This window comes from Scatophagus argus, chromosome 13 (assembly GCF_020382885.2).
Source record: "Scatophagus argus isolate fScaArg1 chromosome 13, fScaArg1.pri, whole genome shotgun sequence".
Lineage (NCBI taxonomy): Eukaryota > Metazoa > Chordata > Actinopteri > Scatophagidae > Scatophagus > Scatophagus argus.
The window spans coordinates 3,015,654-3,031,929 of NC_058505.1; the positions used below are offsets into that span (position 1 = coordinate 3,015,654).

The following is a 16,276-nucleotide window of genomic DNA, read 5'->3' on the forward strand; positions in this document are numbered from 1 at the left end:
GATATAATTTATGAATGCAACTTATGATTATTCTCTGTTGATGGACTGATTATTTCAACATGGTGGAGATATTTTGTTGTCTTAAGCAGTTCGAGGCAGACTCAAAATAGGCATTCTTATTGTCTTGCAGCAGTCAGACTTCTGAGACGGTATTTCTTTGCTGAATTTGTTACAGAAATTTAACAAAAAAATGACAACTGCAGCAGCAACATTACTGCTGGCGTGTAACAGAAACTTAAAACTGCTCCATAACTAAGCGAGAACACTGCCCAACCCATATAGGTTCAGAGAATACAGCTAGTGACAACTTGCTAGCTCTTCCATTACCACCAGCCTGTCTTCAGTTTACTTCAAGAACGAATTTCCCCCTGACTCAACAAATCCCACAGAATTTCCACCTGTGAGCAGTCCCAGTGGTCAGCACAATGGGAGTTCAGGCTGCATTGAGTTGAAAGCCGGCAAGAAGTGAAGGGGAGATTGAGTCAAGGGGGAAAGCACTAAAGAGGAAGCATCTGTACCCTGCTGATGCTATGGGTGTTTCATGGGTGGGCCTCCTTTGAAACGTCTGGAGGAGAAGCAGGATAGACTGCGGCTTTCTCAGCTGCTCTGAGGGATCTGTTGGTGGAGGGCTCGGAGGAGGATACCCAGGATTTCCTTTAAGATGACTGCAGGACTCTGGGGATTTCAGCTAACAGATGTGAAGTTTAACAGCTCTAACATCTGTCTCACCAGGAAAGGTTAACTACAAGTTAATGTTTGGAGTGTCAGAGTGATATTAGAGCTACAGATGTGAGGATGAGGATCTGAGCTGCTGAGAAGGCATAAATAATGTCTTTTTTTTCTGATTAGGTAAAAATAACCGGATGAAGAACATAGGAAGAAGAAGCACGGTTACTGTTAGGGAAAGAAAATGCAGCTTAGCCATTGCCTCTTGTGGGTAGGCCTGGTGACCTTCGAGCTCCTGTCTTTCTTCACCTTCAACATCACCACACTTGTTCTTGAGGATCCTGTGGCTCATTTTGGTTCCACTCAGTAAAGGCGGACTTAAACCCACAGCTCAGTCCCCCATAGAGAAGTATGTGATAACCACATCTGCATGTGTGAGGGCTGGTAATGATGTTAGAGGACCGTTCGTTCAGAAACACTCATGTAAACTGTTATTATTGTTGATGTCATTGTGGTTTGGATTTGTCTACACAAAAGTAGCACAAATCAGACACTCGATAACTTTCCTGAGTTATAAAATCCTGTCTCACTGTTTTGGTATCTGATAAGCTTTCAAACCCATGTATCTGTGACTCAAACATGGGTTTCAAGGATGCCATGTCAGTACCTGGAGTAGCACTCCCTCAGCCGAGCAACCCCTCGCCCTTAATGCGGGGCTGTTTTTGCTCTGAATGCCCACTAACAGTCAAAGCCCCTTGTATTGCTCTGACATGTACTGCACTGTGATAAAGGCTCAACACCAAGCTGTTAAAGAGAAGGCTCTGCTTAGCCTTTAAAAATGATATAACAAAAGCTGAACCAAAGTTATTTGTGTGTTATCATCTTATTTTAGCTTCTGGTGATTAAAACACGGGCATACGATTCGATGCTTTTCTTTGTATTTCTGCACAACATCTGAAAATTTGTTTTGGTGGTCTGGAAAACATGTCCTTCAAAAGCTAGTGTATATTGAATATTTTATGAAGTCAGTGTGTAGAGCCCCAGTTTTTAATGAACGCTTGGTGAACCAGTGCTGCACTTCAGCTCCATTCCCAAGAGGAATTTGTTTGGAAAAACAAATGTTTTCAGCTATTGTACATGGGATGATTTGGTAACTGAAAATGCTTGAGAGATAAGAGTAGACATGAGTCACAGTACACTAATTGGACATTTTTACATCTTTGTCAGGGCTAAAACAAAAGCCCGTTTAACAAGTGCACAGTGCCATCTTGAAATATGATCATGTAAATCTCAAAGTTGACTGCCACATTTAAAATATGACTGCTGTTGTCTTGTTGATAAAAACATGTATGGAATTCAATGTCCCAGTGTCCAAGTGATGTGGATGCTTTGAAGTGCACGTGAGAATGTGCTTGTGCACGGATCATGGTTTTGCCAAATTCCAGTCTCTGTCTGAGCAGTCTCCCTGGCATCTAGGACATCCATTGCCATGACAATCATACATCAGATACTTAGTCTCTTTCTTTCAAAATTGCCTGCTGTCACAAGTTGCCTGTAGTCTCATTTTCCTCCAGTGCAGTCCCGAAACAGAGGGAAAAGGGCCCTCTGCCTCCTGATGATAATGGATCCTAATTTGACTTAGATTATGATTTATCAGATGCTGCTGATGCTTCCGTTGGCCGGCATTATGCAGCTCTCTGAAAATGGGAACCATTACAAGTGAGACATCCATTCGTCACCCCTCCCATTCACCATGACAGAGAGAGAGCGCCATACGAGCCGGACCGTGATGCCTGCCCCACAAATTAGACTGCTCCAATTCGATTTCCTTTTTCGTTCTCAATGTCATTCTCTCTCCCCTCAGCTCCCCTTCATTTCTCCCCGCTCTCCTTCCTCACCAGTCCAGGCCACACCAAAAATGATCAGCCGACGACGGAGATAAGCATCAGTCAAACCCTTACCTTTCTCACCAAAACTGGCATTGGAATTCTCATTTAGCGTCGCTCTACTTATTTCCTTCAGCTGTAATCGCCTCAGCCGCAGTCCAGTTGACTGTTATCTCTATTCCTTTCTCTGTCTCGTCCCTCATTTCCTTTTTTCCCTTTAAAGGCTGATGCATTCAGCTGTCATATAGAAGAGATGAATCCTTTCTGTGGCCGTTGTGAATAATGTCGCACTCAGAATGTCTGCTTTCTAATGTACAGATCATTGTGGCAGCTAGCTCCCCTAGGCTGCGCTGTGTAATTCAGCCTTTGATACGTACAAAAGTAAATCAGGTTTTTGATTCTTTCTAACTCTGTAGATGTCATGCATCCAAATAGCTTCAAAGTCATTATAGTTATTTTTGCCCTGTGTTCTCCTAATCTGGAATGCCCAGTTCCCTCTGTTCCTTTGTTCCTGCTGAGTCTTATGTTGTCCATGGGAGTGTAGGCTTTTTTTTGTTTCCTTTCAATCAACTGAGATTTTTTTATTTTGTTTGGATGGACTGCATTTTGGACAAGTTTTGTTGGGTCCTGCTTTCACCAGAACTGACTGTCTGAGGTCAGTTTTTGTGTTGTATTGGTATTTGAAGATTGGGTTTTTGCAGTGGCATTTTTCAGGTTTACCCAGAGGGGGTTCATGTTACACCCTCGAGTTCTGCCCACCGCTTATGGAGGCACCTTTAGTGGTGGTTTACTGTGGTTTTTCTGCATCCTTAAAGGCACATTCTGACCTCAGTTGTCTAGAGAATTGTTTTATGTGAAGATTTATTTCCCTTGATGTTCAACCAACTTCAAGAACCTTGATAAAGTGTAATGCAGTCAAAGAAAATAGCTTCAGTCATCTGTTTTTTCAGGAATATTCATCCACAGGGGTCTCCTGAAACACTGCTGAACTTGAAATATTCTTTCCCCAACTGTTGAAACTCAGAAAGAATCTCTAAGTGACACTCTGCAAGCATGAAAAGACAAGAGCCAAAGAACTTGTGCAAACGTAGTTTCTGATTCAGACTGAACTTCATTCATGAGTATGAAAAAGCCAGGCCTTGTTATCAATGTTTGCTTTAGCTGAGAGACCTCATAAAAATGTAAAAAAGAAAGTTGGACTCTTTAATGCCTCCCTAATCCGCTGCTGATAAGACTGCGCTCTCACCCTGCCAGTTTGAAAATCCTCCCCTCTTCTTCTTGCACTTTCATCTCACACTTTGCGTCCTCAAATTCTGCCAGTAATTTGCACAACCTGTAGGAAAACACGGCACTTGTGGGCACAGGCAGGTTGAAACTAGTTTCCGTTTCTCTACACAGTTGTTAAAGCACCACTACAAGTTAATGGGCTAGAAGAGCCTACTTTATGGCCATGTTGACACAGAAAGGAATAATTAGTCGGGTGCGATGCTGACTGTGGAAAAGCCATTAACTCTGAAGACCCTTTATCCAAACCTTGTTGCCTGGTTACAGTTTCCCCAGGTGACTGAATGTGCTGAGTCATGATGATCGGTTATGAATCATAAAGACTCGTGGTCTGCAAGCATCAGTTGTGATTGGTGGGATCATAACGGCTTTGTGAAGCTCAGATATATTACAGTAAGTGGCTTATCTGACAGCACAGATCTGTCCATTGACTGATTGAATGGTATGACATGATAGATGCCGTCTCCTGTTAACCCTCCAGTCAGTGTTGGTGTGTGAAGGGAAGAGAACAATGAAGCAAGATGCGATGGAGACAGAATGTGTGTGTGAGATGAATTTGGAATATTTCAAACTCATGAGAGAACAAGAGCAGAATGTGTTCAAACTGTAAACTCATTCGTGTGACTACTTCTTTTACATTTCCTTTTCTTTTACATATTCAGAGCAGATCATCAGTGATGAATGGCTTTAGACGCTGTTCTGTCACCGTTACATCAAAGCACTACAGCTGTGATGACATGTTAGATTGGGAGCCGGTGTTAACATGGATAAGATCAGGTATCTATTTACCTACTTAGCATTTCAATTTAAGGAAGGAGGAAGAAGTTTCAGCGTTGTGGGTGAGACAAGAAACAGCTTGTGGTTTATAGAGAAAAAGAGTATCAAAGAAAGGCACGTCTGTAGTGCTGCGGGACAAATCCTCCTCATGAACAAAATACACTATATAGACAGAAGTATCCAGACAGACCTCTGCAAAGCTGTCTGTGTGTTTAGAATGAGACGTCATTAAGATCCCTGTTGGTGTGATGGGCAGGTGTCCCAATACTTTTGTTCATATAGTTTGGCTTGTTGTTGCTCTGTGGATAAGGATTTTTTACACTGATGTAACTAAATTATTTGATTACTTTCTAGGAGAACATTAGTGTCACAGATGATAGGAACTCTTAATAAAACCATTGAACACACATCACAGTCTCCAGTGTCAGACACGTCCAGGAAGACCTCTTCCCAGTACTGTAACAAGATCATTCTGCTTTGCTGCTTGGAGAATACAGTCATTACTCTTACAACTGAATAAGGTTATTCATCAGAGGAGCATCAACTTATATTTTGAATGCAGTTCTTTTTCCCAGTGAGAAGAGTCTCAACTAAATGGTTAATTGTGTCAGTGTACCAGCAGGTTATTTATCAGTGTAGAAGATACCACTGATGTCGTAAACAGTTTACTCACTGTAATGTATTTTTAAGTTGTCTGTGTAACAGAGAGCCATAAACTGTTGTTTAGGAGGTCTGATCTTGTAGTTGAACAGTCTCTCCTCATTTTAAGTTCAGTCTCAGAATACATTATAAAGAGCATATCGAAAGCATGCAGGAAGAAACAGGATTGGAGCTCGTGCTAAACCGTATGCGAAATGTCCCTGCAGATGCTACAGTGACATATTCAAATGTGGCTCCACCGCACAAACCAATGGGGATTTGAGTAATGAAACTTAAAAGGCCCACATAGGACAGTGTGCTCCCCACCTTCGCTAAAAGTAGGGCAGGGTTACGGATATCAGGAACGCAGTCCAATTTGTTTGCTTGTAACTGAGCAGGCCAGCACTGATACGCTCATGTGTGCAAGCATGAAATTGGCCCATGAATTAAAAGGAGGCATATTGCTGTGAGCCACATTATTATTGCCTCCAGTGGCGCCATAGCTTGAAATCCAAACCCAGTTACCCATCTTGCTTTAAACATGTGTGTGTGTGAATACATTAATATCATTCAAATATTATATTACCATCTCTGACATTTCTGACCAGCAGTGCCCCTGGAAAAATAGAGATGCCCTATAAAACTGAAAACCAATTAAACCCAATCCGTTCCGTCGATGGATTCCAATGTTTACTTTCTGCTTGGTACGAGTGTTGACACCCTGTGGGATTGCTGAGGCTCAGGATGAATGCTACTGTAAGTTGCAGGGCAGGATCTCTGTGAGGGTTCAGATGCTGCATGAAATTAATCATTTTTAGAAAAGTGGCTTACCGTTAGATTGTGGAAAACAAGTAAATTGTTTCTCTCCAAAACAGCATATATTCCTTTTGGGATGAAATGAGTTATTAGGCTGTGTTTCAGTCGATTTTAAACTCAAAACCAGCTCTTAAAATGAACGACGATAAAGCCAAAGTATTCCCGTATTTAAATAAATTTCCAGTGACTCATCACGCTTTGCCATGGATCACTAATAAAAATCAATGTGACGTGTGTTCTAATCAGCTCACTTTTCTCTGCTAAGCTGTGGGTTTGTTAAGCCATCCAGCGACTCTTCCTCCTACAGTGCAGCATTTTATCAACTCTCCTGATGAACGCACACAGAAACACACACTCAGCCGGCGAGCTTGGCTTGGCGTGTCGGCACTGCGCCAACGCTCTGCCCTCTGAGAAGAGAGCGGTTTGATCTGAGCCGGCAGCGAACGTGCACATTGTGTGTGTGATTCGGCCCGGGTTGCAGAAGGTGTTAGCTACATTCATTAGCCTCTTAACTTCTCTGTCAACACAAGCTCTTACATAGAAAGAGAAATTCTGCTCGGGTGTTTATCTTCCTTTGCACGCTAACTGATTTGCTTCGCGGTTCATCAGCAGGCGTTTCCAGTTTGTTCTTACTTAGTCAAAGGACATGAGGACGTAAATGACACGGATTTAATAATGAGTTGCTAAGTGTGGAGATATTGTATTGATTGCCATCTAATTGCTATGTTTCTGCAAATCAATTTGGCTCCATCAGTGTTTCAGGGTTAAACCCATGTAATCCAGAGTAAAAGCAAGATGGGGTTAATAGGAGCCTAAATGGCCTCAACAGACACAACAGACACAGTGGCCTCTTGGCCCCTCTAATCTCTCCACTGCGTCAACAGACACCAGCGAGACTGTGAGTAGTCAACCATCTGAGCTAATCCTTTTTCAACCTTTTTACATCCAAGGACGATCAACTGAACCTGTTTGTTCTTTTTCAGCCAATAAACAAAATGTTTTAGCCACCTTCTTTGACATGTAGGATCAACAAGGTGACAGATCTGTTTGTTATGTACACCAGCAGCTTCTGCTTCAAGTTGTTTTGGTTTTTATGTCTAATTATTGTATTTTATTTTGTGTCATGCACAAGCGCTTGGCCCACATTGGCTTATTAGACGCCAATTAAACAGTTGCGGTGGTGAGAAGCTTGTCAAAAAATACTATTATATTTCAAGCAATAAACTTTGTTTCCTCTCTGAAGCGTCACAAATAAATTCTGCCACAAACACAATTTCCTTCCTGAAGCACAACCCAAGTCTTTTATAATCGTCCAGCCTGGAGAACTCAGCAGACACGGCAGACGTTTTAATAAAAAGTATAGTTGTTAGATCGTTAAAACATACAATGGACTTCACCTTCAGTCTGACAAAAATAACTAAACAAACTTTGCCTTCCTCTGCGAGCATTAAACCTGTGGCTGGTTGTGTACTTTCATGTAACTGTAGACATGGACACAAATTCTGCTTCACAGAATTCAGCTCCTTTATGAGACAACATGTGGGCAGTTTAGGTGTGTACCATCTACAGACTGCTGTTCTTTATAAATACAGAACAGTTCTGCTTGATGTTACAAATATCTCTGTGCAGAGTATTTTGAAATATCTTAAAAAGGTCAATCATTAAAATGTTTCACTTCACTAATCCAACGGTGCCCGTGATTAGCAACAGCATCTTTCCCAAATTAGTGTGTGATTGCTCGAGGAAGCAGGCTGAGGAGCAGATAACAGCGACTCACTGCAGCTCACAGATGAAGCGTTAGCCGCTAGCACCAGTTAGCAAGGGCATCAGTCTCCCTCCTCGTTGTCTGTGAGCCTTCGATCAATAGACCTGGATTATCATCCTCAGCATCTCAGTTCATTTTTCACAGCCGAGAAAGGCTCCACCAGCTGCTCTCTCTTTGTCACAGGATGTAGGGCCTAGTTCCCCCATCTGATAAGATTACACAAACCAACCGCCACAGCTGCTGTGTTCAAGGGGAACACGTATTCACGACATGCGCTGTTTTCTTACTGTGCGTATCTCTACATCAGCAAATGTTTATTTAAAAGGCTGGTGAGCTAGTCAGTACAACAATCACATTCGAGATGGGAATCCCATGACTACCCATGCTTAATTAAATGTTTAATTAAGATGGTGGCTTTAATTAAAAAGTTGATGATTATGAATTAAGCATTATTGGCAAATGAAATAGATAGGATATCACAGAATACAATCCTTGCTTTATGAACAAGGTGTGATTTTATTGGAATCGGCAACTCTTAATTTGCATTAGGGTAAAAGATTCCCTTTAATTCAGAGATGAAAAAGCCTCTGATAAGACTTAAGAAACACTGGCTTGGCTGGCTTTGGTGATAGTCTTTTAAATCGTGCTTCTTGCTTGGGGCGATGCTTTCATCTGTGACTTTGAAGTGTGAACCAACAATGCTGCTCTTGTTTCGTCAAGGTCACCCCACTTGTAACCACTCGCCACAAGTGCCCTCATCACAAAACAGACACAAGATCTACTTGAATCTCTCCACCGTGTGGGTCTCGGCACTTCGCTGTACATGCTCAGATGGTCTTTGTGGCCCAGCTGGAGCCTAGTGGGGTTGAATACAACCGTCTCTTTTTTAACTCCCCAAAACCATGCTGACACACTCAGCTTTGCATTCATTTCAAGGGCAGGCTGATCCCCTAAAAGTCACCGAGTTCTCTACATGAGTTCACGGTTCTTAAATTTATGCCCATATGCAGTTGGTGGTCGGTTCGATGGATGCTCCTATAGGCATGGGAATAGCAGCCGGTTTGAATGAGGCCATTCATTTATAATCCACAGGATTAGAACTCCGTTCATCAGCTGCCTCTGTCACTTACTGTGCATCGCCCCATAGACGCATTCCCTCCATCTGCTGGCGTGCTTTGATTGGGATCCGTGGAAGCAACCGCAATGTCATGGGGAATTTTGAAGTGACAGCCCAGATCTGATAAATCCTATTAGTTTGGAGTTAGGTCCAATTTGGACCGATTTCTGCTCTCTGCCAAATGAAGCAAGGACTTCCAGTGGTTGTCTTGAGTTAAGCTTCCTGTCAAAGCTTTGTTCTTTTTTTTTCATTATTCTGTGTGTTTTTGTCTGTAGAACATAATGTGGCTTTGTGGTTATGATGCCTTCTGGTTACAATCCAGACAAAGTCCAACAGTGCAAGCAGGACAAGCCGCTACACGAACACACGTTTTCGGCCCTGTTCATACATGCCGCTAACATTCGCCCTCAGTGATCCGAATGGACGGCTCGTCGTACGGCTGTGAAGGCTCCCAAAAAGCAGTTTTTGCAGTTTAATTATTATTATTATTGTTCTTGTAGATCTGGCAAATGTTATACATTGTTACTTTGTTTGCTCAAAAGAATGTCAGTTTTTCCCACCATGTTGGGTTTCACTGGTCCACCAGTTAAGATCGAAAACACGTTTGGTCCTTGCACATGGAGAAGATGTACATGTTTATTTGCATGTGGAGCAGGGAAATGAGATCTGATCTCAAGTGCAAGCTGATGTGCTTCGAGCTGTCCACTTTTAATCGGATCAGTCAAGATGTTTGTTAGTGCCAGACACCGATAACCTCTCACTCTTAATAGCTCTTCAGATTAGCCAGATTGGTAAATTTGCATTCTATTATTGCAGTTTCTCTGTTTCACGATGCTGAAGTCAAAGTCTGCCCACACTGCAGATGTTGCATCCTCTCAAAGTCCCTCCTTCCCAGGCTTAAGACCGACACAGACAGCTTTTCACGAGGCACGCCCGACCATGAAAGGCAGGGTGCATCTCGGCGTAAACAGTTTTTCTGGCAGGTCAGTCAGCAAGCCGCAGTGCTGTTATTGAGTCCCAGAGACACTCCACTCAACAAAGCCACACTGTGACCTTTCAGCTCCATACAGCAGTGCCACATATTGAGTGAGCCTGTCCAGAGGATGAAGCTCATCTCAGTCTAAATCTCACCGGCTGTTCTTTGCTGTTCTTTTACAGTTGTGTTGGAGTTTGCTCAGTCTTTGATTGATTTACAGTATTTTGTCAGACTTGAGCATTGGAGATCTTTGATCCCTTTATTTGAGTTTCTCTTCCGTTCAGTCTCTCAGGGAGGATCATGATATATAGGGTGGGTCTATTGGTTGCCTCTGTGATGATATACTTTTGATTACAGGGTCGAGCGACCGTCTCGGGAGGGGGAACATCTTTCATCTGACAAACAGTAGACTTGAATCATGATTGAATTACTTTGCTTTCTTCATACTGTGTACCGACTGGTTCCATGGCAAAATAAGAAACAAATTCTCATCTCTCACATTTTAAACACATCTGGTTACAGGTTACTGACTATCACGTGTGAGGCCTTCTGTCCAGGCCGGCTTTCAGGCCTTGGCCCAGAGCTCGAGGGTCACACATGTTCCGCCTGTCAGGTCAGCTGTGTTCCAAAGAGGCCAAGCGGCTGTGTTACATGTCATGGAGATTAGCTGGATCACATGTGACAGGTTCCTGCTCTTTAACAAGGCTGACTGGCTCTGGCTTTTCCATTGTGTGCGTCTGGAGTTAATAGCCGGCTAAGTTGGTGGTGCTGCTGTGTTTTAGGTTATAGCATTATAATCTCACTGCCTGGTTGTTTTGTGATGGGTGAAATGAATTTAGGCAGTTATTGTGGTAACATTATGCCCAGATGTTGTCATACTTTGGCTTCATGAAGATGAACTGATATTCTGTCTGTTCAAACTGTGCAGTTACTGTCACTACTTTCCTAATAAGCATGTGAATTGTCTACTCATTTCCTGTTTGTGTGTGTGTGTGTGTGTGCATGCTTTTTTAAAATATCTGTACTTTTGTGTATTCATTTTCATCATATATCTCACCAAATACAATTCAGAATTTTTATGCTGACCTGCAAGTTCTCCCGTGTAAAAAGAAAAAGGTTTGCAAAACCTCCAAATATAAGAGAGTTTTAGGTCTGGAAAGAGCTGCAGGTTTGACCTTTTTGAGTTTTCGAGATAAGACAGTCCTCAGGAATTTCCTGGCCAAGTTAGAAAGTTGAAAAGTCGGGCTCAGAGTCAACATTTCCCCCCTGCTGGTCCTTCATTCATCGACCCTGACGCTTCTGTTCACACACACTGCTTGGAAGGGAAAATGTGTTAATTACTTTCCTCGGTAGGAAGCCTTATATATTTAAAACTAACCTTTCCACTCTTTTGTACATAGGTTATATGCCCTATATTTCTCTTCAGTTCTGAACTCAGGAATTAAGATGGTTTTGTTTTTTTGTAGAAAAATAGAAATAAAATCAAACCTATACTAAAAGTGGATGGGTGTCAGCAATGAAACATTTGATGTATCGCATGTGGTCGAGACTTTCTACAGGAAGAGATAACCAATATTATACAGTGTGTCTGCACAGTATACAACACTTACTGAGAATTAAGTTTATGTGCAGGACCTCTAATTTACATACTTCAAGGCCTAAGTTTGACATGCTGTTTGCCTGAAATTCTTTTGAGATACAGAAAAGAAAACCCATCCCTGTCAACCAATTTATTTTATTTGTGCTTAGACGAAGAGGAAAAGAAAAACAGGTGTGATAGTATAGATCCAATACCAAAAGTGTTCCAGATACAAAACACCCTCCAGCCCTCACTTTACATGCTGACAGCATCTCATATTTCATCACAGGACATTTTCGACTCCATGAAATCTAAAATAGCTACAGCTGTTGTGCAAATAGTTGTGAATGACCGGCTGCCGTGCCCTTTTTTCAGCCAACAATAAGAAAGTTGCACTGAAGGCAGCGCTGTTTGATGGAAGCACTGCAGGGCTGCAACAGAAAATAGCAGAGCCATTGAATGATATGTGGCCAGGAGGGTTGTGTGTGTTGTGGTGCTGCTCACCGTTCACCACTAGTCTTTGTTCATTGTTATGAATAATACATCAGAGGCACGTTAGTTTGATTCGTGTTTCTGTTGGCTCCGCTGCAAACCTGCTCTTGGCTGTGCCCCTCACTTATCATGTTTTACGTTTTATCTGGGTTGAACGTATCTGGGTTGCTTCTCCAGTGTCACCAGCGCATTTGATGAGTTCATGGACCAAGCATTTCGGACTTTAAAGAACTTCACCCTGCAGGCCATTTCCGCCTGCGCTGATGAAACCAGGTCACTTGTTCACAATGGACCTCACACGCTCATCCATCTTCCCTCCTCTCTTTTCTCTCCCCTCTCTCCCCAGCAACCGGCTAGCCCCTAGCAACCATGACCGGATACAGAGGCTGAGGCAGGAGTTCCAGCAGTCCCAGAACGTCCCGGAAGACCCCGACGACCGCAGGAGGACCTACAGCTTCGAGCAGCCCTGGGTGAGTGTCTGATATGACAGGAGCCTGTAACTCAGATCCACCGAACTGGAGAAGATGGCTTGACTGTTTTTAATGTCAGGAAACAACCTCTACCAGACGAAGACTCTGGACATGTGACTTCAGATGCTAGCCTGAGGACAATGCTAACAGTGTTAGCACCCGACAGTTCCTGTGGCTGACTGGAGTGTGGCGCTAACCATCACTAACCCCACTACTGCAAGATTGATGAAATCACCCTGTCCCCACCTTAGGATTACCATTAACCTCCAGGGGCCCTCCTGGCTAACTGTGCTAATGCTAACACCCCTCACCCTCAAAATGTTCAACCACCTGCATGCAGGAGCCTCCACATCTCCTGACGCAACCATCACTAACCCCACCCACCTGTCACAACCTACTCCATCGTCCCTGTTTCTGTCTGTCAGTCATCCACATGGACCCGCCCACCACCTCATGGACTTGGGTTTGTCTTCACAATGTTTCTGTGTACGGGCGAGGGGCGGCCCTTCGTTTTAACTGTGCCTTTTTTCGCTTTATTGGTGATGATGTGTGTGTTTCAAGAAGAGGGATAATGAGTGCGTTCTGAAGCAACAAGGGGTAATAACAAGCGAACAGAATCTGAATGCCTTCAACGTTTTTGGAGGTGATGAAATCGCTTGTCATATTTTAGTATTTATTTTAGTCTTCCCTGCTTCCTTGCACTGCAACTCAAGTGTACTTGGTTTTACATGATTTTTAATAACAAATTATGATTATGTTAAATGTCAGCTGTAGCAACTTTTAAATTTTGTAGATAAGTTTTTACTACTTTCTTCTAATTACTAGCATCTCTGTGTAGTAATTACATTATTGTTGTACACACGAAAGGCGTAATTTTCATCTCATTCCTTTTATCTTGTTTGGGACAAGACATTTTTGTTGATTTTTCCACATATTAGCACTCAGACTGTTCTAATACAAAGAATGCATGACACAATACATATTATTATGAATGAATATATGCTTTGGTGATAGGGAGCACAAACGTGTGTTGCCCCAAACTGGACATCAAGTGTGCTGTAAATTACGTCTTTTATAACCAGTAATATAAATCGTCCTTGTTGGCTGTTTGTGTACACAAGGTCATTTTGCACACACTGCTGTGTCTTTGTACATAACTGTATGAACTCTTTTTACTGCTGGTGTCTACACCACCGTCTCACTGTAGCTTCACCCCGTCTTTGGTGTGCAGTAGGAGACTCTGGTCCTTTTTGAGTTCTAATTTGAAATGAACCGATAAAGTGAGAGCTCACGAACCAAATCACGTGCTCTGGCCTTTCTTTTCTGGCTGGTAGATCCAATAAAGATGTATAATTTTGTTTTGCATTCGGCAGTGTCAAAAAGAGTTGTGCATTTTAATGAATTGCCAGGCTGGCGCACATTCCAGCTTGCATTGTACAGCAAAAGTAGGACAGTGTGGGAAAGAAGAGGACAGGTCACCTCGTCTTTTGTCTCCGAACAACCGAGCGTGCTCTCAATTAAAGAGCCCAACAAAACTGCCGTATTGTGTTTGTTTACATCGACTGCAGCCGTTTGCTGTTGTTACAAGTCTCATTTTCCCATAGCAACTCAATATTAGGTAACCCACATTCTAAAAGTTAAAGATTCCCTGGCTTCCAAAGAAAGCTTTCCAACATTTTGCGTTTATTTACCAGGAGAATAGGCTCATGTGAATTTGTTGAAAACCCTGGAAACCATTTTGATTAATCAGCTTCTTGTATGCAGTTGGATCCACTATTATCTGACGTCTGGATGATGCTTTTTCACCAAAATTTCTGCGTTTGTGTTTTTAACTTCTCGAGCAGGAACCGTTTGTTGTTCAGTCTGCTGAGCCCTGCTGGTCTTTTTGAAGCCCTTTCACTTGTCAGAGTGCAGCTCACACTCAGGCTTGCTGTAGTAATTGGCTGTTATTAGACTCATGCCCTGACCATACTGGTGGGCCATATGGAAAACAGGAGAATGTGTCTTTGAAATTCAATTACCTCCCCCGTGCATATATTACAGTTTGTTGCTTCATCTGAGTGATGTGCTGCAAACCTCAAGGAGCCAGTGTCCTTTTTCTTAATTCACCTGCAGCTGCTCCGCTCAGCGCCAGGACAGCACTGCATATTAGATACTGCTGACATTCATTTGCTGTTTTTTGTTTTGTTTTTTTTAAAGTGGCCAGGAAAATGGTTACACGATACAAGCAAGTGTCAAGCAGGTCAAATAATTCCTAAGTAAGTTAACAGAGTATAATATTAATTATAGTGCTGAAGTGATTAGCCAAATGATTGGTTTTGTTCAGTCCACAGGGAAGTCAATCTCAACAGCAGCTTGGATTATTATCTGAAGAAATTATTTTTTGTATAATTGTACGTGAAATATCTTTACTTGTTTTTTCCAACCAACAGTTCAAAATCCAACGTGAAGACGTTGGATTTGACTCAGTGAAATTATGATGGACATTTTTTTGGACTAAGCGATTATTCAGTTCATCTAAAACCTACAGAGACTAACCCTTCATGAGCTGCAGGTAGAGCTCCAACGATTAATCGATTAGTCAATATAAAGAAAATTAATTTTTAGCTATACTAATGAGGAAAATGTCGAACATTTCAGCTTGTTAAGTCTACAGATTCACTGTGGTTCACTGCCATTTATGACAACAAGTGAAGAGTCTTTGGGTTTTGGACCATTGGTTGGTCAAAGTAACTGAAGATGACTAAACGATCAATCGATTGATGGTGAATATAATGGTTAGTTGTAGCTCTAATTGCAGACCTTATCCATTCAGAGTCCTCTGTTGTTCATTCATTGGGAGCTGAAAGGCAGACTTTGTCAGTGTCACATTATTCCAATTAGACAGATATCTCTGAACAGTCACGGAGGCATTAATCATGTTCTTGTGCACCTTCCAGCCAGGTTGAGCCACTCAGCCAACCCCCGACTCACCTCTCTTTATCACCCCTCCAGTGAGGTTTAGTCGAACTGTTAAATCCATCCTGCGGTTTTCACCCTCTGAGCTTGATTGGCCCAATTATCCATTTTCAACACAAGCTGTTTAGCCACATGACTTTCATCAGTATAATATCTCTTCCTTGCGACAGGAGTGCTCTTCTTTTTCACCATAGTTTGGGGAGCAGAGGAGGATTGTGGGTAACGCGGTCTAATTCCATCAGGATGACTGATGCCCGCTCTCCCGGCAGCACCCCGCCAGCTTTATTGCAGTCATTTATACCACTCTTGGAACAGAGGAGTTCATTCAGTTGATGGTGGGGGTTTGGAGAGGGCATAATATTGCCTCTTGTATTTTACTGTAACATTTTAATACTGCTATTATCTGGATTCCTTTAGGGTACCCCCCCCCCCCACCTCTACAATCGGCGCATTCAGGCAGACGAGTCAACATTCCCGCTGTAGGAATATTTAACGCTCCTAAACCGCTGAGGGGATTTTTTTTTCTCATGTAAAAAGTATTGGGACTGTAATTTACCTGCAGGTAATTTTCAGTTCATCTGCAGGCTAAGGGTTGATCGCCCCTCCCCCTCAGCCGGCCGAGCAGCAATGCGATGCCAATCAGTTCTGGAGATGATTGCCTGGGCTTCGTTTGGTCTAAAGGGGAGTGTCTCTTTTGCACTCTTAATCGTTTTATGGCCTTCCCACCAAGTGATGCCTGCAGTTCTCCCACCAGGCTTTCAGTACTTTGCTCAGCCATAAAAGTAATTGGATTGCTTTGTGTTACGACTGCTCCGTACACAATTATTGAAGCCGCACCACTGATGAACATC

At 42.6% G+C, this 16,276-nt stretch overlaps 1 protein-coding gene across 14 annotated transcripts in view; it reads left to right on the plus strand.

The window, feature by feature from the left end:
- The window catches only part of LOC124069359 (partitioning defective 3 homolog), a 198,408-nt gene that overhangs the window by 173,399 nt on the left and 8,733 nt on the right, over positions 1–16,276 (plus strand). For all 14 annotated transcript variants that reach the window (XM_046408481.1, XM_046408468.1, XM_046408471.1 and 11 more), the window contains one exon: positions 12,344–12,467. In XM_046408481.1, the coding sequence (XP_046264437.1) occupies positions 12,344–12,467 (124 nt within the window). The remainder of the gene's footprint in view (positions 1–12,343; positions 12,468–16,276) is intronic.